The 22,549-nt window shown below is 37.1% G+C and overlaps 5 protein-coding genes across 7 annotated transcripts; 2 read left to right on the top strand and 3 right to left on the bottom strand.

The window, feature by feature from the left end:
• Positions 1 to 4,177: 4,177 nt before the first annotated feature.
• On the top strand, positions 4,178 to 6,547 carry LOC131542137 (translocator protein-like). Its single transcript, XM_058778500.1, has 4 exons — positions 4,178 to 4,415; positions 5,207 to 5,380; positions 5,531 to 5,669; positions 5,999 to 6,547. The coding sequence occupies exons 2-4, from the start codon at positions 5,208 to 5,210 to the stop codon at positions 6,173 to 6,175; spliced, it is 489 nt and encodes a 162-aa protein (XP_058634483.1). The 5' UTR covers positions 4,178 to 4,415; position 5,207; the 3' UTR covers positions 6,176 to 6,547.
• A 619-nt stretch (positions 6,548 to 7,166) lies between these two features.
• LOC131542139 (ubiquinol-cytochrome-c reductase complex assembly factor 2) lies at positions 7,167 to 9,065 on the bottom strand. The gene is made up of 4 exons (XM_058778505.1): positions 8,771 to 9,065; positions 8,284 to 8,358; positions 7,887 to 7,956; positions 7,167 to 7,570 (listed from the first exon to the last, which is right to left on the bottom strand). Exons 1-4 carry the CDS (start codon positions 8,906 to 8,908, stop codon positions 7,464 to 7,466), a joined length of 390 nt encoding a protein of 129 aa, XP_058634488.1. The 5' UTR covers positions 8,909 to 9,065; the 3' UTR covers positions 7,167 to 7,463.
• On the top strand, positions 9,035 to 9,795 carry tomm6 (translocase of outer mitochondrial membrane 6 homolog (yeast)). The gene is made up of 3 exons (XM_058778508.1): positions 9,035 to 9,265; positions 9,414 to 9,545; positions 9,635 to 9,795. Exons 1-2 carry the CDS (start codon positions 9,171 to 9,173, stop codon positions 9,508 to 9,510), a joined length of 192 nt encoding a protein of 63 aa, XP_058634491.1. The 5' UTR covers positions 9,035 to 9,170; the 3' UTR covers positions 9,511 to 9,545; positions 9,635 to 9,795.
• Positions 9,796 to 9,800: 5 nt separating this feature from the next.
• On the bottom strand, positions 9,801 to 14,147 carry si:ch73-15b2.5 (rho guanine nucleotide exchange factor 19). Of its 2 annotated transcripts, none has more exons than XM_058778459.1 (12): positions 13,823 to 14,147; positions 13,457 to 13,612; positions 13,262 to 13,338; positions 12,262 to 12,512; positions 11,984 to 12,144; positions 11,245 to 11,397; positions 11,030 to 11,159; positions 10,858 to 10,932; positions 10,612 to 10,704; positions 10,384 to 10,535; positions 10,120 to 10,284; positions 9,801 to 9,989 (listed from the first exon to the last, which is right to left on the bottom strand). In XM_058778459.1, exons 1-12 carry the CDS (start codon positions 13,969 to 13,971, stop codon positions 9,947 to 9,949), a joined length of 1,605 nt encoding a protein of 534 aa, XP_058634442.1. In that variant the 5' UTR covers positions 13,972 to 14,147; the 3' UTR covers positions 9,801 to 9,946. The 2 variants fall into 2 exon arrangements, with proteins under 2 accessions (XP_058634442.1, XP_058634441.1); XM_058778458.1 differs by having other exon boundaries at positions 9,855 to 9,989; positions 10,120 to 10,305.
• Positions 14,148 to 14,811: 664 nt separating this feature from the next.
• On the bottom strand, positions 14,812 to 21,977 carry ddi2 (DNA-damage inducible protein 2). 2 transcript variants are annotated; one of them, XM_058778441.1, is made up of 10 exons: positions 21,558 to 21,977; positions 20,567 to 20,693; positions 20,221 to 20,481; positions 20,001 to 20,127; positions 19,772 to 19,899; positions 19,365 to 19,493; positions 19,160 to 19,263; positions 18,701 to 18,893; positions 17,779 to 17,830; positions 17,428 to 17,524 (listed from the first exon to the last, which is right to left on the bottom strand). In XM_058778441.1, exons 1-9 carry the CDS (start codon positions 21,693 to 21,695, stop codon positions 17,820 to 17,822), a joined length of 1,218 nt encoding a protein of 405 aa, XP_058634424.1. In that variant the 5' UTR covers positions 21,696 to 21,977; the 3' UTR covers positions 17,428 to 17,524; positions 17,779 to 17,819. The 2 variants fall into 2 exon arrangements, with proteins under 2 accessions (XP_058634423.1, XP_058634424.1); XM_058778440.1 differs by lacking the exon at positions 17,779 to 17,830 and having other exon boundaries at positions 14,812 to 17,524; positions 21,558 to 21,974.
• Positions 21,978 to 22,549: the final 572 nt, after the last annotated feature.

Here is a 22,549-nt window from a genome sequence, read left to right as displayed (position 1 = left end):
GGAGATTACTGAGGACCTCAGAAAAAAAGTTGATGTTGCTCATCAGGCTAGAAAAGGTTACAAAACCATCTCTAAAGAGTTGGGCTCCACAAATCCACAGTCAGACAATAGAACGTGTAATAGTCTGCGAGGTTACAAAAGTTCCCAGGGTAACTTCCAAGTAACTAAAGCCTTTCTCAGATTGGCTAATGTTAATGTTCACGAGCCCACCATCAGGAGAATACTGAGCAACCATGGTGTGCATGGCAGAGTTGCAAGAAGAAAGCCACTGTTCTTCAAAAATAAAATTACTTGCTAAAGATCATGTGGACAAGCCAGAGGACTATTGGAGAAAGGTTTAATGGATGGATGAAACCAAAATAGAACTTACTGGTTTAAATGAGAAGCTATTATGTTCGGAGAAAAGAACACACTGCATTCCAGCTTAAGAATCATATCACATCTGTGAAACGTGGTGGTAGTATCATGGCTTGGGCCTGTTTTGCTGCATCTTGGCCAGGACAGCCTGTCATCATTGCTGGAAAAATTAATTCTGAATTATACCAGCAAATTCTAAAGGAAAACGTCAGGACATCTGCTTAAGAACAGAGTCTCAAGAGAACGTGGGTCATGCAGCAAGACAACAACCCCAAACACACAAGTCATTCTGCCAAAGAATGGTTAAAGAAGAACAAAGTTAATGTTTTGGAATGGCTGAGTCCAGACCTTAATCCAATTAAAATGTTGTGGAAGGACCTAAGCAAGCAGTTCATAGGAGGAAACCCACCAACATCACAGAGTTTAAGTGGTTCTGCAGTAAGGAATGGGCTAAAACTCCTACATGTTATTGTGCAGGACTGGTCAGCATTTACAAGAAACTTTATCTTCAGTTACTGCAGCAAAAGGGGGTCACACCAGATACTGAAAGCAAAGATTCACATACTTTTGCAACGCACAGATACAGTCTCTCACAAAAGTGAGTACACCCCTCACATTTCAGCAAATATTTTAGCATATCTTCTCAAGGGACAATACTATAGAAATGAAACTTGGATATATTTTAGAGTAGTCAATGTGCAGCTTGTATAGCAGTACAAATTTACTGTCCTCTAAAAATAACTCAACATATAGCCATTATTGTCTAAATAACTGGCAACAAAAATGAGTACACCCTATGTGAACATGTCAAAACTGTGTCCAAAGTGTCAATATTTTGTAGGGGCACCATTGTTATCTAGCACTGCCTTAATGCTCCTGGGCATGGAGTTCACCAGAGCTGCACAGGTTGTTGCTGGCATCCTCTTCCACTCCTCCATAATGACATCACGGAGCTGTTGGATGTTAGACACATGGTGCTTCTCCACCTTCCGCTTGAGGATGCCCCATAGGTGCTCAATAGGGTTCAGGTCTGGAGACGTACTTGGCCACTCCATCACTTTCAACTTCAGCTTCATCAGCAAGGCAGTTGTCATCTTGGAGGTGTGTTTGGGGTCGTTATTATGTTGTAAAACTGCCGTTCGGTCCAGTTTCTGAAAGGAGGGCATCATGCTCTGCTTCAGAATGTCACAGTACATGTTGGAATCCATGTTTGCAGGCTATCTTGTGAGCCAGCTTCAGAAGAGGCTTCCTTCTGGGATGACGGCCATGCAAACTGACTTGTTGCAGTGTGCGGAGTATGGTCTGAACACTTACAAGCTGACCTTCCACTTCTGCAACCTCTAAAGCGATGCTGGCAGCACTCATGCATCTGTTTTTGAAGCCAGTTTCTGCACCTAAAGCACAGCACGAGGTCTCAACTTCTTTGATCGACCCTTGCGAGGCCTGTTCCGAGTGGAACCCGTCTTGGAAAACCTCTGTATGCCAGTGGCCACTGTACTGTAACTCAGTTTCAGGGTGTTACCGAACTTCTAGGCCATCTTTGTGGAGAGCAACAATTCTAATTCTCAAATCCTCAGAGAGTTTTTTGCCATGAGGTGCCATGTTGAACATCCAGTGGTCAATGAGAGAACTGTACTCAAAGCACCAAATTTTAACTGCTCTAATACAAGATAAACAAATTTGTATGGTCCTGTCAAGCAGACAAAAACATGAACATGATGAATAGGACATGTGGCTTTGCATGGTTAAATGACATATAGCCGTTATCACTTAGGGTGTACTCACTTTTGTTGCCAGACAATAACGGCTATGCGTTGAGTTATTTTTAGAGGACAGTAAATTTGTACTGCTATACAAGCTGCACATTGATTACTCTAAAATATATCCAAGTTCCATTGCTATAGTATTGAAAATATTTTTCTCCCACTTGTTTGATTCGGTTCTCTTTGTCTGCTTTCCGGACTTATATGAAAATCTGGTGATGTTTTGGATCATATTTATGCAGAAATATAGAAAATTCTAAAGGGTTCACAAACTTTCAAGCAGTACTGTGCATCCATTATACAAAAGCAGCCATGTTCAATTGTGAAATGTGGGGCAGGTAAATAGTTTTTTTTTTTTTTTTTTTTTGCAGTAAATATGTTCCTACTTGCAAAAAATGTGCAAATATCAAAGGTTCCTATATGGGTCATTTTTGACCCATGTGTGCTAAATTGATGTAGAAATACAAAAACTGTGTTTGATTATAAATTAAGAAAGGAAATACAAATATAATGATATGTGGAAATCAAAAACAAGATATTAAATAAATATCTAGCATAATAAATGCTAAAATGCATTTCTTTAAAAGATTCAGCATAGTAAATGACATAAAGGAAATTAATGCAGGTCATTTTAGACCCATGTGTGTAAAATTGATGTGTAAATACAAAAACTACATTTGTTTATAAAATAAGAAAGGAAAAATAAACATCATGATTTGTGGAAGTTAAAAATAAGATATTTAAAGATTATCTGGAATAAATGATAGAGAGATTCAGCACTCAGAAGAAACCATGACTGAAATAACAAATTAATATGAATCATTTTAGACCCATGTTGTGCATTAGAAGTGTAGTAACACAAAAACTATTTTTTATTAAAAAAGTAAAAAATAAAAAATAAAATTAAGGATTTGTGATTATCAAAAACAAGTTAATTGAGGAATTCCTGGAATTCTGAATAATAAAATTAATGTCTTGCAAAGATATAGATAAAAATAAACTCAATTGGGTCACTTTAGACCCATGTTGTGGATCAAAGGGTTAAAAAAATAATATAAAATTTCATACATACTCCATCAGAGGTTAAACCAAGGCATACAGTAAGTGTGTTTTCTGAGATTGGTTGGTTGTAAACATCTAATTTCATTTTGAATAACTTGAATTGCTTTCACAAAATAATCATATAAATTATAAAGCCATTTGGTTTTTATTTATTAAGCTTTTTATTATTTCTTTTTTTAAACATATTTGACCACATCTAAATTCATAATGAATTCACAATAAAAAAATCATTCGAAAACAAAAATGTAAATTTATTTCAATTAATTTCTTACTTTTATATAACACTGTATTGCAATTGAATTTTAAGGGTAAAAATGACATTAATAAACCAGTTTCAGCTACAGAGGAGTTTGCATAACCATGCTAAAACAATAACTGAGGAAATGTCAATTGTGATTTACCACAGATTTGTGATACACAGTAGCCTATTGTGCATATTTCATAAAATAGTGGTTTGAATGAATCACAATAATAATAAGGCACTGCAAATTTCTAATATCTAGTGTACATTATATGTTACATGTCTACAGGTAAAAAAAAAATGGTTTGGGGAAGGTTGTAAAAACAAAATGTATCTCTCATAGAAACAGTCTATTAAACACATGTAAGTATCCTACAGAGGGAGTCATGTTCATGGTCTGTAGTCTGCATTCTGCATGTTTGCACGTTTCCTTGGTGCTCTTACCCAGACAAAACAAGGGAATATAAATTTTCCATGAGATCTTCGTCTTCATTTGCATATAATATTCACACCTGCACATTATACAGTAAATCTATACATACACACACATTACACAAAAGATATTTATATGTTTATTGTGAGTGACAGGTTTTTTTTTTTTTTGTCGTCTCTGAGGCAGTAAATGGTTCGTCATCGATTTTGGCAGCTCTCTTAGTCAATTGATATTTGACACATAATATGTCAAAGCTAATTTTCAAAACTGACATCTGTTCCAGCGCAGCGCCGCGATGATCTTCTTGAACACACCATTGAAGCATTACTATGCTGTGATCGTTTCACAACACCAGGAAGAAGCGGCAGCTGTTTACATGCCTCTCTCTGGTGGCCAGCGTTTCAGTTGTATTGTTTCTACACGAGAGTAGCCTATCCTTCAATGCACGCCCACTGTCTGTTACACAAACTTATATCATGATTTCAAGATCACTCCGGTCATAGAAGGGCATCGACTCTCTTCACATAACATCGAACAGCGCTTCGACCTGTCAATTCAGGTAAAGTCAACAGCTTTCTTATTTAGTACAACAGGCAATTTGCTTCGCTTTTTCTCTTATTAGTCTGTCGTTTCAATTTGTGATCAAAATTCCACCCTCAGCATAGCGCGTTAAATAATGTTCTGCTGAGCTGAGCGCGACTAACTTTATGCAAACCCGTCATGCTGTTTAACATTATTTGCACGGGAAAAAAATATCTATATGGGTCTTTGCGACGTTCTCATCACTATCTTGTATAAAACAAACACAGTTTTGTGAGTCATTCCCGTGTGAGTCGTACCGTGAGTGAAGTCGTTCCCACAGTAGGACGAACTGGCAATGAACCAAAATTTTATGTTTTTAATCATTAATTCTTAATAAATTGTTGGAAGGTCATACAATTTAATTTAAAACAGACAACTTTTTGACTTTTTACGACAGCATATTTAATAATAATAATAAAAAAAAGGATTTGGACAGCAGTTCAATTTACTGTTAAAATCTACGTTTACCTTTTTTTCTTTTTTTGTTATATTAGTTTGTTTTACTTGTTTACCTAACAGCTATAGCATAATATCTTAATATTTTACTGATATTTTGCATTTATTGCGAGAGAAGTCTGTTGTCCTAATTTTATTTACTGCAAATGAGTCCTAAACTACTGATGGCCTCTTTGTCTCACATTCTGTGGAGATAAGCTGTCCGATTTGGACGTTATACAGACAAGAATGGTGCAGAGCAAATACTCTAAAACAAATGTGTTACATAATGTAAATGCTAGGCAACATTAATTTGTCATTTTGCATTGAAAGGATGTGGATTCCTATGCTGAGTTTGACTGCCCTTCCACACGTTGGTGGGATACTTGGAGGTTTCATCACACGGAAGGAAGTGAAGACCTGGTACACCACGATCAATAAACCCTCATGGAGGCCACCTAACGCTGCCTTCCCAATAGTATGGACCACTCTCTACACTGGCATGGGGTTTGTTTAGACACTTCTCACTTACTATAGTTTATATCTGGCACTTATCCATTTAGTAACTTTGAAGAAAGTTGTAGTTAGGTTTAAAAGTTAATGAGTAACTAAAGGTACCTCCAGATGGTGTAAATGATTTTCTCTTTTTTTTTAAAGCTACGGTTCATACCTTGTGTGGAAAGAGCTTGGAGGCTTCACCCAGGATTCACTGGTACCACTGGGGCTCTATGGGACGCAGTTGGTGCTTAATTGGGCCTGGACCCCCATCTTCTTTGGCGCTCACAACATTAAACTGGTGGGATGTTATCATGAGTTTCAAAAATCCTACTGTTATTTCAGTTAAAATACTTGAGAGGTAAACCAGGAAACAGTTTCTCTGCATATAGTCGTGAGATAGTATCAGAGATTTTTGTGAAAACTCATTTACTCACCCTAATGTTATTCCAAACCTGTATACATTTATTTCTTCTGATGAACACACAAAAAAATTGTGAATGTTACCAAAGAGTTTTGTTTCCCATTGACTTCCAATGTATTTATATTGTCCCTAAATTGAAAGTCAACATTTATATAATGTCTTATATGGTTAAATATAATGGTGTTCTGTTCTTCTTTCATATCCAGGCAATGATAGAGATAGTGATGCTGACTGGCACAGTGGCAGCCACAATGGTGTCTTGGTATCCCATCAGCCGCACTGCAACACTTCTCATGGTACCATACTTGGCCTGGCTTTGCCTCGCTACAAGCCTCAACTACTGCATTTGGAGAGATAATCCAGATCCCAAAAAAGATGACTAAAGTCCAAGAAAACAAACACTATTCTAACTAACACTGACTAGAACAAAAATGCAACCATGTTTTTTTTAATTTTGCTTTTTTGCCATTTTGAAGTTTAATAATGAAGAATTTAGTTTATTTTTTATCTTCACTTAAAATTTTGTAATATCAGACAAATTCACAATGTGTCTTAATTATAAAAGAAGGAAAGGCAATAAAATGAGAACGTTCTAATGCTTCTATTATATAAATCCAGTCCATCAGTTCACTTAAGTTATTAGTTACACAGATCACTCTACAGGCTCTTCAAACTCAAAATGTCTCTGATTGTTAACAGAAAAATGTTTTTCTTGCTTCCTTGCCTATTTTTTATTAATAAAAATGTTTTCATGACTTGGTTCTTGGAAGGAAATTAGTTAAAACATTGTACATGTATTTTATTTCAAACACCAAGCTCTGGTCTTAAAACTTTGTGGCTGTGCAAGGGTGGTGGTTTGGCAAAATTTTATCATGTAGCTATCTTTTGTGAACATATTGTATGTCATGGCACAGACCATATTATCAATATCTGCAGGAAATTCCCCAGTGTGCATTAGCTTTACGTTATATCACTTTTCTGTGCAACTTTATATTACTCAACTGCACTTCAGCAGTTATTCCATTATAACCCTAAATTATTTTTTTTAAATAACATTATTATAAAAATATTACTTATTTTATACTTTAATCACCACACTAACTTTAAAATGATGCACGCAATCAGCCAATAAAATGTTCACAAGAATATATTAGGAATAAATACCTGTATAACCCTCAAAGAAGCTGAAACCCTTATTTTTTAGTTACTTTTAAATAACCATCTCTTCAAAATACACCCATCTAGAAAAATATATATAGTCTTAATGATAATAAAATGAAGGTTGTAAAAACAGTATACATGTGAGCAAAAAAAATAAGAATTTACATAATTCAGCATAGTTTTTATGCAGTGAAATCAAAACAAGAGAGACTGTTATACGGGAAATACAAAAAGTATTTATTTGCATTATGGATTGAAGAGAAAGAATATGCAATAAAACTGAAAAGTAATATTCTGTAAAACTGAATATTGTTTTTACTTAGTTATCACATTTCTCCAACTTTAACACAGCTCTCCAGATACCATCAGTTTTACTTCTTGGAAGTCTCTGTTCATCTATCAACATGAAGAGAGCTACAGCTGTTAGAAGTGAAGATTTAGATTGACACCTTAATTGTTTTATTTGAAAAAGAGCAAAGGGGAATAAATAAGATCTGTGCAGTACGATGATTATTTTTCAGCTTTTTCTGGGGTTCCATCTTCAGGTTTGGAGGAGAAGCGCTCCATTAATGTCTTCCACAATCCTTTCTTCTCCTCATCTGTGTGCTGCATGTTTCCTGCAAAAAAAGAAATGTCAAAAAGTAAAATGCTGTTTCTTTTTACTTTCTATTAATCAAAGGATCCTGAAAAAATAAAATAATTACCACCGTTTCCACAAACAGTTTTGATAAGAAGAAATATTATAATATGCCAAAACAGCATATTGGAATAATTTGTGATGTGTAATGAGTAATACTAATAATGGCGGTTTAAAATTCAGCTTTGCCATCATAAAACAAATTTTAAAAATAGTTATTTTAACATTTTTAATCAAATATATGCAGCATTGGTGAACATAAGAATTACAAATTCGCGAGCTCAAGAAATCCTCACCTGTTGCCAATAGCATTCGGCACTCTTCTACTGTTACACCTGTAAAACTTGTATCTTTTGCTCGTGGAAACTGAACACAAACAAACCAAAACATTATGAGGCTTAGGGTCAATCAGATCAATGAAAGGCATTTTATTAAAAACATAAAAATGTGAGGATAGGTGTTTAGACAGAATAAATCCAAATGAGCTCATACTATAACGCTTTATTCCCCAGAGAATATGCAAGCTATGCATCTCTTTCAAAGACAATAAAAATAATAAAATACAACATTTCCAAAAAAAAAATACAGGTCAGTTAAAATAAATCTAATGATAATTTAATTATGCTCTGTCATGTGGATGTCTCGTTATCCATAAAGGTTTAGACCTAGAAGCATTTAAAAAATGTGGCTCACCTTTTCTTTGTACACATTACTGTTGATGCGAGCCAGACTTTCATACATCTGATCACATTTCTCTGGATCTGAAATCTTAATTGAAACATAAAACAACAGTCAATGGTGCATTAGATATTTGTATTGTTGCATAAATTATTTTAAGAAAGGATGTTTACAAGAAAACATAACATACTAGACAATAAAAAGGAAAAACCCTTCAGAATAAGAACTTTATTGCCAACTGTACTTGCACACACAAAGGTTTTTTATTATTTTATTTATTAGTAATATTATTGTGGTAATGAAGCTTCCAGTGTACACATCAATTCAAGACACTTAATGGAAACTTTATTGTAAAAATTAACATATCGAAATAAATGACATGTTTGTGACTATCTATTGAAAGCATTAATACACAACATGAAAGATGACATTTGACTTGTCTTACAACTTGCAATGCAACACGGGTAAATCGTGCAGTAATTCACTCAAGTAAAAACAATACCTGTGTATTCTCGCCTTCTCGGAAAGCACTAGCGACCCTTTGGCGTAAAAATGTTCCTAAATCTCTCCCTTTCTTTGACTCGTCCTTTGGCCATTCCTCGCATAGCTTTAGAAATCGACGGTATCTGGTGGCAGCCATGTTTTAAGCACAGGAATTGTAGGTGGTGCGTTGTTTCACAACTGCACTGTGTTGAAAATCTGTAAGCCGTGGAGGGTCAAACTTTACTGCGTTTCAAAATTGATTACTTAACACAGGAAACCGCCTGCCTGTCAACGCGGTTTGTCCCAGCCGAGGATCCGTAGCGCGATACTGTTAACCTCGTGGTTTGCCGTAGAAATCTCAAGGTAATATCAAAGAGCCTCTGGCTTGCTTGGCTAATACACATTTTTCTACAAATAAAATGAGCGGAAAGAAAACAGATGGGCGATCAGGTGGTGTCATGGGATGGATAAGCTCAGCTTGCCGTTTCGCGGCGGACAGAAATGATTTCAGAAGGTTTGTTTTAAATGATGTAATGTTACGAAGCTTAAAAACGACGTGAACATTGCTGTTGCGTGCAACTCATACACTCGTAATCATACTGAAATGTATAGTTTTAAATATTTGCCAGCATGTGACCATCTCCTTTGTTTTATTGTTGTAGGAATCTCCTTGTAAACCTGGGTTTATTCGCAACGGGTGTTTGGGTAGCAAGAAACCTTTCAGATTTTGACTTGATGTCTCCTCAGCCAGTCACGTAGTTCCCACTCAACAACAACAAAAAGGACGTTAAGAGGTGAAATAACAAATCTTGAAAGCATTGTTCACTCCTAAACATCTAAAATAGATCCGAGACTTAACTCCTTTATTTTATTTTCATGATAGGTCATGCTGAAATGGAAGAACGGACATGTTCTACCGAGGGTCTTGAACAAGCCCATTCAACACTGAAGGGAATAAATCTCAGCAATTGGATGATAACAACTGTAAATTTCTTCTGTACATTCATTGCGTTTTGTTGAAATAAATCTCACGTTGAATCAGTTGCTTACAGCCTTTTATTTAAGAATATACATAATATTTAAACAATATTCAAAAACATTAAAATGTCCTTTACAGTTAGCATTTTAGAGCACTTCATGGTGCCCATGTCTTTAAGAGCATCCTTCCTCGTTGCATTTCCACACTTGTGGTTCCCTATTTTGAAGAGAAGACTTTCATCCAGGTCTCTTTTTCTGATCTGAGAACACAATTACCATTTTAGAATTTACCTTACATAAGAATTTAAAAAAAAATTCAAACAAAATCTTCACTCAAGAGGAATACTGCCACTGTCTTGGCAATACAATATATTGTGTAGTGCAAGTCACCTTGTGTGTGCAGCCAGTATCAGGGCAGTGGAAGATCTACTGTGGTTTTTAGTTAGACGGAGCAGGAACGATTCAGGGACTAATCCCAAAGTTGTTGTTTTGAGATCCTCCACACACACATTATCAGGAAATAGCGCATGGTCCTGCACAACAAACCTGTGCCCACTGAGGGGAGTATGAAAAATTCTATTATACACCAAAAATAGGTAACGAAGCTCTGAAAACTAGACGGTCAGTAAAATAAGATCTTCTAACAGACCATACCTTTTAACAGAGAGGAGCAGGAGATCATTGAAAAGGTGTATGTACACATCTTTGCGAGAGACTATGGAGACTTTGTGACTGCCACCAACAATTAGATGCTTCAAAGTTCCCTCTTGAACCAAATGTCGCCCTCTGGTGATTAAGGGAATGGACTGATTGAGAACAGAAGAAGAGAGGTGTAAAAATATGACAGCAGAAATATAGGAATTACATTAAGATATTTTATACCTTAAAGTTTCCAAAGTCCACTAACTTGTCCAAACAAACAAGCAGCTCGGTCCTCTTCATTTGTTGGACACTCCTGTCACACTCTTCCACCATCTATACATTTAGATGCATTAATTTGTAAGGTAACATGACTTGCATGTAATACTGATCAGCATGCAATAAATTAGCATCCAATTCTGATAATTCTTTATTAAATTATATGGGGAGCATTTATTATTTTGAAAGCAAAAGCATGATAAAGGCTACCTTACGAACAGCTTCAATGGCTTCCTTCAGATTAGGGACGTTAGAATAAACACCTTTAGCTCGCTTGAGGATGTTCTAAAATCAAATAACATAATGTTCATGTTCTCTAAACAATGATAACAGGAAGTTCTCAGAGTCTGCGCGTCTCTGGCCTGTATAAAGGAAAACCAACCTCAAGTAAGAGTGTCATTCTTGTGATCCTCTGGAAGGGAAGAATCAGGAAAGACTTGAGCGTTTGTCTCTGGCATTGTGGATCTTTCTCTAGTTTCTTCAGGATCAGTGCAAATTTCTTATTTCCCTGCCTGATGTAAAATGGTAATTAGAAAGCTATGCCATAGAATTAAACCGATATGTTCAATATGAAAGATACATGAAAGCAGGACAAACAGCAGCTGAGTGATGAGAGCCTCCTGGTACATCATGTTGGTGATATATGGCACATAGACTTTTTGGAAGCCTTGCTGATGATTCAAAACAATATCACCAACCTGTGACATCACCTCGTGTTGCCCAAGATGGGACTCCATGTCCTGCAGAAACCTAAATTAACAAATAAAATAATTTGTTATTATATATAGTCATGAAGACTGCATTATTAAAAACAGTAATACTGTTATATGTAATTATAAATAACATGTTTTTAAATGCAATTAATTCTAGTGACAGCAAAGCTAAATGTTGAGCAGCTATTCCAGTCTTCGGTCACGTTCTAATATGCTGATTTAGTGCTCGGGAAACATTTATCAATGTTAATAGTTTCGTGAAAACCATGATGCATATACAAACACATTTTTATTATTTTTATTTTTTTTGATGAATAAAAAGTTTAAAAATGCAGCATTTATTTGAAATCTTGCTCTTTTGTAACATTATAAATGTCTTCACTGTAACTTCAATTTAATACATCCTTGCTGAATAAAAACACTCATTTTTAAATAAATTAACTAATAACCCCAAACTTTTGAATGGTAATTTATATAATTATAGAAATTCATACAGTTGAAAAATAATACTGTTCATATAAATTATTTTTAACAAGAATACCTAAACTTATATTAAGTGAAGGCAGCCCAATACATCTTTCATATTCAAAATTCTATTGTATTTTCAAGTATTTTATCCATACCGTTCACTGACTCTGCAGACGTCCTTTAGGTTAGAGAACAGAACATGATGCTGCACACGGGACAGGATCTGTTTGAGTTCTGCTGAGCACTGAAACACATTCAGTGCTACTATCAGACTCTTCTGATACGAGGCCTCTGACACAATCAACTCAAACATGGCCTAGACCGAGAGCACAAAAACAGAGGGATAAGTATTGTGGAATAACCACAGACATCAGACCAAGGTCATGTTTTGCAAGCATGCACGGCAGGCTTGTTAGTCTCCTGCAAGACACACCTCCTGAAGCTGGATCTCATGCTCACTGAGGGAGTTCAGCAGACTCTTTACTTGAGGTAGCTCCTGCCACAGAGCATATGGCTTAGTCCGTAGTCCTGGTGGGCTCAACACAGCGGTTGGGCTTAAAGCAGGGGGAGTTTTCAGACCAGGGAGACGAACAGATGTCACCAATTCTGAAAGTCCAGTGTGCTGTGCTCTGTGTAAATCCTTTTTCAGAGAGTTTATCCAATACTCCTGATACAAAGGGACCGCTAGGAAAACAAATTTGAGCAGATAAAATAGGAAATATAGAAGCAAAATATGCATGTGCTTTTTGTTGAGCATCATACGAGATACATCAGGCTTTTATGGCTAATGGCAGATGAAATTTTGATAGTAATGCAAATCAATGAGCTCTTTATTACAGTATAGCAGACCACTTTCATTTATCTACTAATATTGTCTTTGTAAGATGATATTTTAATACTTTTATGATCAAAGCACTGTAGTTTTAATTGTGAGGGGCAAAACATACAATCCAACAGAACATGATGATTTAGAGATGAACAAATAAATGTTCCTTAAAAGCCTGATGTATCATGATACATTTTAACATGATTTTTCTATAAAAAGTGTTATGGATAAATCAAGTAAACCTAATATTACTAACAATATAAAAAGTTACTCTTATGTTTACTTCATAAATTGTTTTGTAGATTTCACAGCAAAAAAAAAAAAAAAAAAAAAAGGGGTTTCAAAACCTCAAAGAGGCGGCATATTTGTTAAAACCCCCCACAAAGTATCAATCTGACAACACAAGGCATGTAGTGAACTGTATTCAACAGGTTTTTAACGGTTTCAATCATGCTAATTTAAAAGCCCAATTTAAAATTTGGGTATCAAATATTACACAGTGGCTTTAAGGTTAAGCAAGTTATCATTTTTCTGTCTTTCAGTGGATAAAATGTGACCCATGTGATACAGTAATTTTTGACCATTTTGGATTCATCTGTAAACTTACAACTGCTGATGTACTCCGATTTGAACTTGGCAACATATGTTTCCTCTGGCTGAGTACTGACTTCTGTAGCATCTGCCCTGAAAATGATTGAAAAGAAACTACTTCATTTTTGGGCAACGCTGATGTACAGACAGAAATTAATAGCCATTTAACACTGGATACCCGAATTGTCATTTTGTGATTCATAAACATTACCTTTTCACCTCACTTTCAACACAGTGCATGTCAGATGATTTCAGACTGGAGCTCTTCAGAGAGAAGAGGGATGAAATGGGCAGAGAAAACCCTATAAAGTTCCATAACTGTGAGCTTGCAACAGATCGAAGAGCTTCAGAAAACCCTTCAGATGTGCTAAGAAAAAGAGAGATCAAAATAAATTCAACACCATCCTGGCACCATCTGAAACGTTTTTATAACAAGCCTTGAACCTTATTGTGAGGTAGGCAGGCGGTTAAAAGGCAAATAAAAAACAGGTTAGGAAGAGTTATGATCAAGCTACTTTAGAACATAGGAATAACAAACAAATGTCACATTTATTATTAATTTCTTTTGATAACATACCAGTAAAGTCCTCCAGACGCTGCACAGTCCTCCACATTAGTTTCAGGGCTATTTTCATCCAGCCCGGGACGATCAGTGTCCCCATCTAATGCTTTTGTAACAGCGTTTTCATCGTCCCGGATTCTCTCATCTTCCATGACATGAGCCATACCAATACGGCAAACTTTCTCGCGGCTTTTTAACTTTTAAAAGTTTTAAACGTGATATTGAATTTGATTAAAAAATTCGAATCGTTACACTAAATATACCTTTTTTTGCAAACAAAGTCAACGGAGTCTAATTGATTCGGAAGAGCGTCCTCACCTGTCCAATTTCGTTCAACCAATTTTACTGCATTTGATTGGGCGTTACTTTTAAGATGAAGATTACTTTATTATTGGCTGAAACGAACAATAAAGAAAATGTCGTATCAGGTGTCACATTGTTTAAAATACGATTTTTTTTTTTAGATATCAAAATGATTGTCATTACATTACACACTATCTAAATTTTTTTTTGGAAGATAAAATATTTAATATTTTAATACGTTTTATAAGGGGAAAAAAATGTTTCTACTTCAAAATTTCACTTTTAATTCAATGTTACTTGCCGTCTCTTTGTATTAGGTAACGAACGAACGAAGAATGTGCATAATAGTTTATATAAGATGTGAAAATAAACAAAACTTAATCATGTTGAATTGTCTTAATTAAACAGTTATTATTAATATAATAATACATAATTAAAATAATATTTCGTAATGAATATTTTGGTTTTGGGGTACTATTTAACACTTGTGAGATCCACCCTTTTATGATCAATGACCCTGCGTTAATTGTAAGTAATTCAAGTAGCCTTAAATTGACATTATACCATTACAAGACTTTTCACATAAATCGGTCCAATTTATCTAACATTAAAACATAAAGCATTATGCTTATGCTCTATTTTCTTGCACTTGTCACATTTTTGCAGTCAACTAATAATACTAAAAACAGCCACACTTAAAATATAAGAATCACTTTTTTCCTTTTATTTGGTTTTTAAACTGTGTACAAGATGAAACTGAGTTTCTCAAATAGATTGAACGCAAATGATATATGACCCAGAGATTAAAAAAATTACAAGAAGGTAGACATGACAAAAGATAAGACAGTTGGAAAGGGCACATCAAGACTGTACACTAAAATCAAGTCATTTAGACAAGGGATAACAGATAAGAGAATAAAACACAGACTTCCCAACAATATGTAGTGGTAGCTGCCCTAAGGGCACACAGGGAAGAAAAACAAACCTTCTGTAGACTACTTTGTCAGCACCAGCTTTTTCCTGTCTGTTTCATTTAAATCAAAAACACAATGTAAAACACTACAGTCACATCCACAACATCATGAATTTGATAAAAAGAGATACTACTGATAATAAAAGTATGACTTCCCCTTCAGAATTGTTTTATATCATTAACAAAAGACTGACAATATTGTTCAAGGATGGACTATGAACACATAAGAACAAGGTAATGGTAAGTCTTTTCTTTAATAATTTCCAAAGGCAACCTATTGAAAACATGTCAAGTTATACAGGATTGGCAACTATCAAATAAAATAATAATTCAAGATTAAATGATCTCAGCTTGAACATTATTGCCAATTCAAATAGGAAAAAAAAAAAGACTCTGAAATGGGTGCTTTACCAGTTTACTATCTGCAAAATAAATTTAGTAAGATGCTTCAGAAGATCAGTAAACATCAGGCATGTAAATCAATTTTGAGATCTAAAACCATGCAGTTGTTAGAAGATTGGAAACAGATCTATTTCTGCCACAAGAGGAATTTTATTACCGAGCCCCACCACCCGAAGTAAACGTTCATAATCCTGTAAAATGTCTGTCAGTTTATCCATTTTTTTCAAACCAAACCAATAAAATCAACAATCCATTACGAACTATTGAGGCAACATGCAAAACTTAAAAAAAAAATACTGCACAGACATCATTGTTCTGTTGAAAGGGAAATATGGCCAGCTTCTCACAAATCTATTTTTTAAACATTATGTATGTTGGCAAAGTAGAGGAGCCAGAAGAAGACCATCAAGTACAAAACCACGAGGACTGCTAAAGGAAAACGACATGAAAAAAGGCTCATATGTTAACTCATGCCACCACTAAGAGCTTATTCGGAGTCTAAGTGGGCACAGTGATCTTTCTTGCAAGCAGCACCAATAAGGCAAGCTCTACGCTGCCTTGAGCCTGTTCCAGCGCCTCAGCAGCCTCAAGGGCTGAGAACCCGGAGGCCTGGATCCTCTGAATGTGCTCTAGTGGAAACTGTCCCATCGAGGGCTGTGGTGCAGGTTGGATGAAGTCTCCAAGAAAAAGAGGATCCGTCTCAGTGGCTTGAGGAGATGCAACAGGCCCTAGGCTGGAACTGGGTGATGAGCCAGCTGCTACAGAAAGCGGGCACTGCTGAGACAGGTCAGCTGAGATGTCAATGCCTGAGGTGTTTTTGTCCACAATGTCCTGCCCTTGCTGACCCTCAGGGAGCTCAAGATCTCCCTGGGAAGTCGTCACCGGCCCAGAACCTTCTTCAAAAACAAGGGCCTGATTTCCTTCAGCTGCATCAGGGCACTCAATCGTTTGTTCCACTGTGGGATCTACCAGTCTAGAAGGTTGGTTCTCTGTGTGCCTTGGATTGCTTGGTGTTGGTACGTCTGGAATATCCCTCATTGATTGAGAAGTAAAGTCAGCTTTGGCAACACTTTCCTCTTTGTCGTTTGTTGTGGCAGTATTAGAGGACGAGTCAATAGTTGGGTTCAGAATGACATGGTTTCTTGCAGCAGGATTCTGGTCCACCTCATCAACATCTTGTCTTGGTGTAGTATCATTAGCATCAGATAGAGGAATCCTTCCAGAAACTGTTGGACAACTGTTGGACATCAGAAGTTCATGGAGCTCCTTAAGAGCTTGAGCCAAGGAAGGGATGTTATCCATCTCTGGCTGGTCTCTTTCACAGGGTACTACACTCTCAGAGTCTGAATGGACAGAAGAAATGGCTGGCTCAGCATGACCGGGCTCAGGGTTCAAATCTGGAACAGGCATGAGCTGTGGTTGAGCTCCTGAAGCATCCTCCATCATACTACCTTGGTCTCTCTGGCACGGATCAGGAAAGTCATGGCCAGCTTCTGGTTTTGCATCGGAAGAAACATCCATGTCCACTTCCTGATCCAGTGTTTGAGTCTGAGACCTTGGCTTAAAAGGAATAAAGGGAGATTCTGCTTCTACAGTCGCAGAGGAAGTAATATTCTTCCCCAAATCTGCATCTATCGGACTGCCGGAATCTCCTGAAACGATGTCGCCTGTCACCTCATTGTCCTCGGGCACAGTACTAGAGAATGGTTCCTGAGAGGGAAGAGTGCTTGGGATAGGAGTATCTGCATCTGTTTGCAAGCAAGACAATGTCGGATCTGCCAGTCCTTGGGACTGAGAGCTAAAGGTGTCATCAGTGGGATCTGGAGAGGGTTCACCCACTTTCAAGGGTTGAAGTAGAGAGGATTCAATCGATGTGGGAATTTCAACTGGGGACACTCCCTGGTTTATAGAGGCTGGGGCAGACTTGGAACGGTCTAGGGTGAGACTGTGGGGGTGACTTGAGGCTGACGATGTTGTGGGTTGGTTGAGGGGTTTAAATGGCAGGGGTTGTGGTGAGGTAGTTTTTCCATCTTCAATATCTATGAGAGAAACAGTAACTGATGAAGTTGAAATTCTACACTGAAGTAAGTTATTTAAACCATGCAAATTAAGCAAACACTGCAAACCATGCAAAATAATCAGCATCATAGACAGGCAAAGATTAACTCAATTCAAGCTATTACTCACAAAATGGAGGCCTTTCCTGTGCGTACCAATGTATATCATATGTCCAATATTTACTGGGTCAAATACTGTATCAGGCTAATGAATATACCCATTGTCAATGTAGTACCTGGTAAGTAGAGCCCTCTCCAGCTGTCTGTCCATATGACATCAGTTTTGTCCTGCTCATAGTTAGGGCACACAAACGCCACACATTTCATGCAATAAGAGGCAAAAATTAGCAAAACACATCCAGAGAAAGAGAAAAAAGAGGCATGCACCTAATAATCACATTAGCTACACAAGGTGGCGTTCAACCCACATAAGGCTTTAGTGACCATGTCATAACTTAAGAATATATTCTGGAGAGTCAGTGTCCTACTGATATTTTAACCCATGTTTCCTCAGATAGTTTTATCAGTGTTACTTTGACAGGCATGTAAAGCATACATCCTTCCAAAGATTGGAGTCAGTAAGATTTTTAATATGTATTTTGAAGCAGTCTTCTATGATCACTAAGACTACATTTATATAATCAAAAAGACAGTAAAAACAATTAAATATTACTACAGTTTAAAGGAACTAAAAAAAAGTAAATATTATTTATTTATAAGATGTGACAGAAACAGATGTGCTGCTCAATGATGGTTTGATGAATTGAAAGTTACACAGCTCAGCATTTATTTAGAAATCTTTCGTAATATCACAAATGTTTTACTCTCACTTTTGATTAATTCAAAGCATCCTTGCTGAATAAAACTTCATTTCTTTCAAAATAATCTTACTGACCCCAAATGTTTTAATGGTAGTGTATTTTACACACATATTGTACACCACCTTGTGAACTGGGTGAGTGGTTCTACACTGCAACCAGAATAAACAGACTATACCAAAACTGTTAAAAATATTATATTCTTCTGATCCCTGAACAAGGAAATCCTCATAATTCCACAACTAATGAGTATTCGTTCCTTGTGTTAAAATGTAACTCTAGCTTTTATTCCGATCCTAAAAGCCATGCCATCTGTTGGTCTACATATCATGCATCTCACCGCTGTCCTGAACAGATCTTTGAATTGCCTCTGCCAATTCTTGATCTGCAATCTCCTCAGGCCGGGTATCTTCTCGTCCCTCTGGCCCATATGCCAGCCGGGCACACTCGGGCAGCTCTGCCTCAGGTAGAAAACGTGTCTCTGTACCCGTCGTCCCAATAAGGAGGACGTTTTTCTTTAGGTCTATGGAGCACTGAATGAGAGCAAATGAAGTTAGAAGATAAGATCGACAGACAGTGTTTGTAAGATTAAAGGAGATATAAAATATTTTCCTGAGTACACAGACTGACAATAATATTCAGACAAAGTACTCTCACTTGCTACAGTGTCTAGGGAATATCGAAAAAGTCTGCATCCTCAACTGCAATCCATTAAAGCAACATTAATGGCAAGGCAAACAGATTCCATTACGGAAAATAGATTATTTGATTGGCTATGAACCAAAGTTTCTAAGCAGACCTGGTGTCTCTTCAGCATGTCAAGGCCTAGCAGCATATCCATGGGCTGATCTTCCAAAATGGAGAAAGAGCAAGGCAGGAAATCTCCTTCTATTTGCACCTGGGCTGGATGTAAAATACATTTAGTATAAGAAAATTTGGGAAAAATAATGTTGGAGGAAATGCATAATGAATATTAAAGGAGCAGGTCTAAATAAATGACATACCCAAATGAACTCGGCCTATAATTTTCTGGGTGCCAACACCTTTGGCAATGCCTGCCCAGCGTCTGTCCACTAGACGCATGATATTACATCGCTCTGCACATGCTTGGCTCATAATTGTCATCTGAGCTCCTAAAGAAGGATAACCAGAAGGACAAAAAAAAATAAATTTGTACATACTATGAAAAAAAGTCAAGTATTAAAAGTAGTGTCAAACAAGTAAGCAAAAATAGCACACAACTGAAAATATCTCACCTGGATGCTGTATATTAACCCAAAGTATTTGACGTTTGGTGATTAAGGCATAATGTTCAACATGACGTTATTCCAAGCAACATCTAACAAAGCACTCAACAACATCATCTCCAGGGGACTTAAAAAAAAAAAAATTCAAAAACATGATTTACTACCTGAGTCAACAAAGGCCTTTACTGGGTGTCCATTGACTTTGCAGTTGATGTAGAGCATGACCACCTGGCCAAAACTCTCAGGTGCTTCTTCCATAGCAATGGTCATATTCTCCTCAATGTTGTGCTGTCTGGAAATTAAAAGTAAAACTTTTAAAAGTAAAAGTTTTATAATCCCTGTGCCACAGACCATGTTTTTGCTTTGCATATAATCTCACCCCTTATTCGTTACCTGATTTCTTCCTCAATTTTGGCCTGAGCTTCCAAGTCAAAAGGATCTGCAGTCAGCAGTTTGATTCTCTCCTGCTCTCTTCGGGCTCGGTCCTGCTGCTGCTCCAATAGCACCTTGGTGAAGCGCTCTGAAAAGAAGAAATCAAACTTATTCTGTCACTTAGGGGGGAAAAAATTCAATCTTCTATATAGATGCATTTAGGCCCATCATCTTCAATTACCAAGGTCTCCACTCAGTAGAGCCTCAGCAAGAGGAGGGTTTCGCTCCTTCAGCAACGACAGTTCATGTGGATTTGCCAGCAACATGTCACGTAGCAAGGCAGGGTTGTCCAATCCCTGAGGAGAAAGGGCTGGGCCTGATGCGGTGGTGGCTTGGGGCGGCTGTGACTGGGTGACAATGGGACGCTGGGCTTGTTGCTGTCTGTTTTGGCCTGAGGAGGTCCCAGGAACAGCAATGGAACTGAAATCGATGCGAGGCAGACCTAAGACATTAAGATTAATTATGATTAATGCCATGATAAGCTCACATTAATCCATTTTAAAATAGATCAAGTTATGCTGGTTTACCAGGAACTGTGGGTTGTGGCCCTAGTAACCTCTCTGCTTGTCGTAACACTACCACGTCTCCATCCTTCAGCCCATAGTTCCCCAGGGCTCGGGTGGGATCTTGTAAAGGCTGCTCTGCATATGAAATCTGTAGAGCAAAGGTTGCATTATTTTGTTCAATATGTGAAAACACAGTAGTATATCATCTTCTCAAATCAGCCATGAAATTGTAAGTATTTCAAATCTAAACTATACCAACTCACAAATACAAATGTCTTAGTACTGAACACTATCTGTGTGATAAAATGATAGCTTTCAGTTTCATTTCATGCACCATTAAATAGGCATACAGAAAAGGTTTTTGATTTTCAACAAGCTTCATCTGCTACCAAGACACACCCATATCAAATAAAGACCCTGTCATGTTTGTTTTAACTATGGAAGTTCATTTCCGCCATATAAGAAAACAAAAAACACGCTTTGGTAAAGCATAATTATGAGAGAGAAAGAAAAAAAACGATGACACATAATTATTACATAAATGTATTACATACATCAAAAGTATGACACTTTTGGCATAAAAATTCGACTTTTCATGTCATAATGACATTTTATCTCGTAACTTAGGCTTAGTGTGACCATTTTGACTATTGATCTCATAATTATGTCAATGTGTCATAATTATGATTTAGGAAAGCATGATTTTTATTTTTGTTATGAGGAGGAAATTGTTATGTGGCTTCCATGTTTAACTGCACAATTCCGTGCATTACAGTTTCCTGATATGATTCGTGTTTAGCAAACAAATTGCGTTTAATTGACATAGTTTAGCCTGGCAAATACAGTTATGGCCTGTTAATCTTTCGAAATCTGGGGTCTTCCAGAAGTGTTGACAGGCTCAGTATGCTATTAATAGAATGGACCTGCCAGCTTGTTTGGCACTAATTTGTTTAGTCAGGTCGCTTAGCATAGAGGCTAAATAACTGTTGCAACACTTTTGAAAGATGTTTACCTGAATCTCCCCGGCTGGTATTCCTGATTCTAGTTCGCAAAGAGCCAAAAAATCCCTGAGTTCTAGCTCCGGGGACACGTCCAGGGCGAAAGTAGTTTCCGAGCGGTCTCTCGGTGCACAAAACACTGTGAGCAGCATTGTGCTCGGGGTCGCTGGAACCCGGTTCCCGCTACTCGCTGTCAGAAACTGCTGTTACTCCGGAGATTTTTTGTGGGAAATGTGCCCAGGACTGTCCCGTTAAAACACTGTGTAATATCTGGTTATGAAGAGGTTAAGCGCATAGATAAACAAGCCAACAAGAAACCACAATTCACTAATAAAGAAATCGTTCACTTCCTTTCCACAGCTCTTCAGCCACTGCCGTAAACCGATTACGTGTGTCGTAGCTTACTGAGACAGGAAGTCAGAAACAACATACAACGTCAAAAGAGTAGCACATTTTGACTCAATTCAAAATGAATTAAACAATGGAATAAATAAATTTAATTAATTTATGTATTTAATTACATGAATTTAATTTAATTATTTAAAAAAGCGAATAATTCAATACTTTAATTAAATTCTTTAAAGTTTAGTTATTGGATTGAATCAGATATGTGTGTGTGTGTACTTATTTATGCTACATTGTGGGGACCTTTCTCAGACAGAACAACCTCCTCGACAGCAACCAGTCTGGTTTCAGAAGTGGACATTCAACCGAGACTGCCTTGCTCTCAGTTGTTGAAGCCCTAAGACTGGCAAGGGTGGATTCCAAATCTTCAATACTTATCTTGCTGGATCTGGCCGCAGCTTTTGACATGGTTAACCACCAGATCCTCCTGTCAACCCTATTGGCAAAGGGCATCTCAGGAACCGCACTCTAGTGGATTGAGTCTTACCTCTCAGATAGGTCCTTCAAGGTATCTTGGAGAGGTGAGGTGTCCAAGTCGCAACATCTAACTACTGGGGTGCCTCAGGGCTCAGTTCTTGGACCACTTCTCCTCTCTGTCTAC

The sequence above is a fragment of the Onychostoma macrolepis genome, chromosome 06 (assembly GCF_012432095.1).
Source record: "Onychostoma macrolepis isolate SWU-2019 chromosome 06, ASM1243209v1, whole genome shotgun sequence".
Lineage (NCBI taxonomy): Eukaryota > Metazoa > Chordata > Actinopteri > Cypriniformes > Cyprinidae > Onychostoma > Onychostoma macrolepis.
Note: the sequence above shows the minus strand (reverse complement) of the source record. Positions and strands in the feature narration are given on the sequence as shown.

Excerpts from the sequence above, each read along its gene's own strand:
- LOC131542139 (XM_058778505.1), bottom strand. The coding sequence starts at position 8,908 with ATGGCTGCCACCAGATACCGTCGATTTCTAAAGCTATGCGAGGAATGG. Across the intron at positions 8,359-8,770 it reads GAGAAGGCGAGAATACACAG|ATTTCAGATCCAGAGAAATG; the intron begins GTATTGTTTTTA and ends GTTTCAATTAAG. Across the intron at positions 7,571-7,886 it reads CCGAATGCTATTGGCAACAG|GAAACATGCAGCACACAGAT; the intron begins GTGAGGATTTCT and ends CTTTTTTTGCAG.
- si:ch73-15b2.5 (XM_058778458.1), bottom strand. The coding sequence starts at position 13,971 with ATGGCTCATGTCATGGAAGATGAGAGAATCCGGGACGATGAAAACGCT. Across the intron at positions 12,513-13,261 it reads ATCGGAGTACATCAGCAGTT|CGGTCCCTTTGTATCAGGAG; the intron begins GTAAGTTTACAG and ends TTGTTTTCCTAG. Across the intron at positions 10,306-10,383 it reads CTGCTCCTCTCTGTTAAAAG|AATTTTTCATACTCCCCTCA; the intron begins GTATGGTCTGTT and ends GGTGTATAATAG.
- tomm6 (XM_058778508.1), top strand. The coding sequence starts at position 9,171 with ATGAGCGGAAAGAAAACAGATGGGCGATCAGGTGGTGTCATGGGATGG. Across the intron at positions 9,266-9,413 it reads GACAGAAATGATTTCAGAAG|GAATCTCCTTGTAAACCTGG; the intron begins GTTTGTTTTAAA and ends TTATTGTTGTAG.
- LOC131542137 (XM_058778500.1), top strand. The coding sequence starts at position 5,208 with ATGTGGATTCCTATGCTGAGTTTGACTGCCCTTCCACACGTTGGTGGG. Across the intron at positions 5,381-5,530 it reads ACTCTCTACACTGGCATGGG|CTACGGTTCATACCTTGTGT; the intron begins GTTTGTTTAGAC and ends TTTTTTTTAAAG. Across the intron at positions 5,670-5,998 it reads GCGCTCACAACATTAAACTG|GCAATGATAGAGATAGTGAT; the intron begins GTGGGATGTTAT and ends TTTCATATCCAG.
- ddi2 (XM_058778440.1), bottom strand. The coding sequence starts at position 21,695 with ATGCTGCTCACAGTGTTTTGTGCACCGAGAGACCGCTCGGAAACTACT. Across the intron at positions 19,494-19,771 it reads AAAGGCCTTTGTTGACTCAG|GAGCTCAGATGACAATTATG; the intron begins GTAGTAAATCAT and ends ATCCTTCTTTAG. Across the intron at positions 18,894-19,159 it reads ACATGCTGAAGAGACACCAG|TGCTCCATAGACCTAAAGAA; the intron begins GTCTGCTTAGAA and ends GCTCTCATTCAG.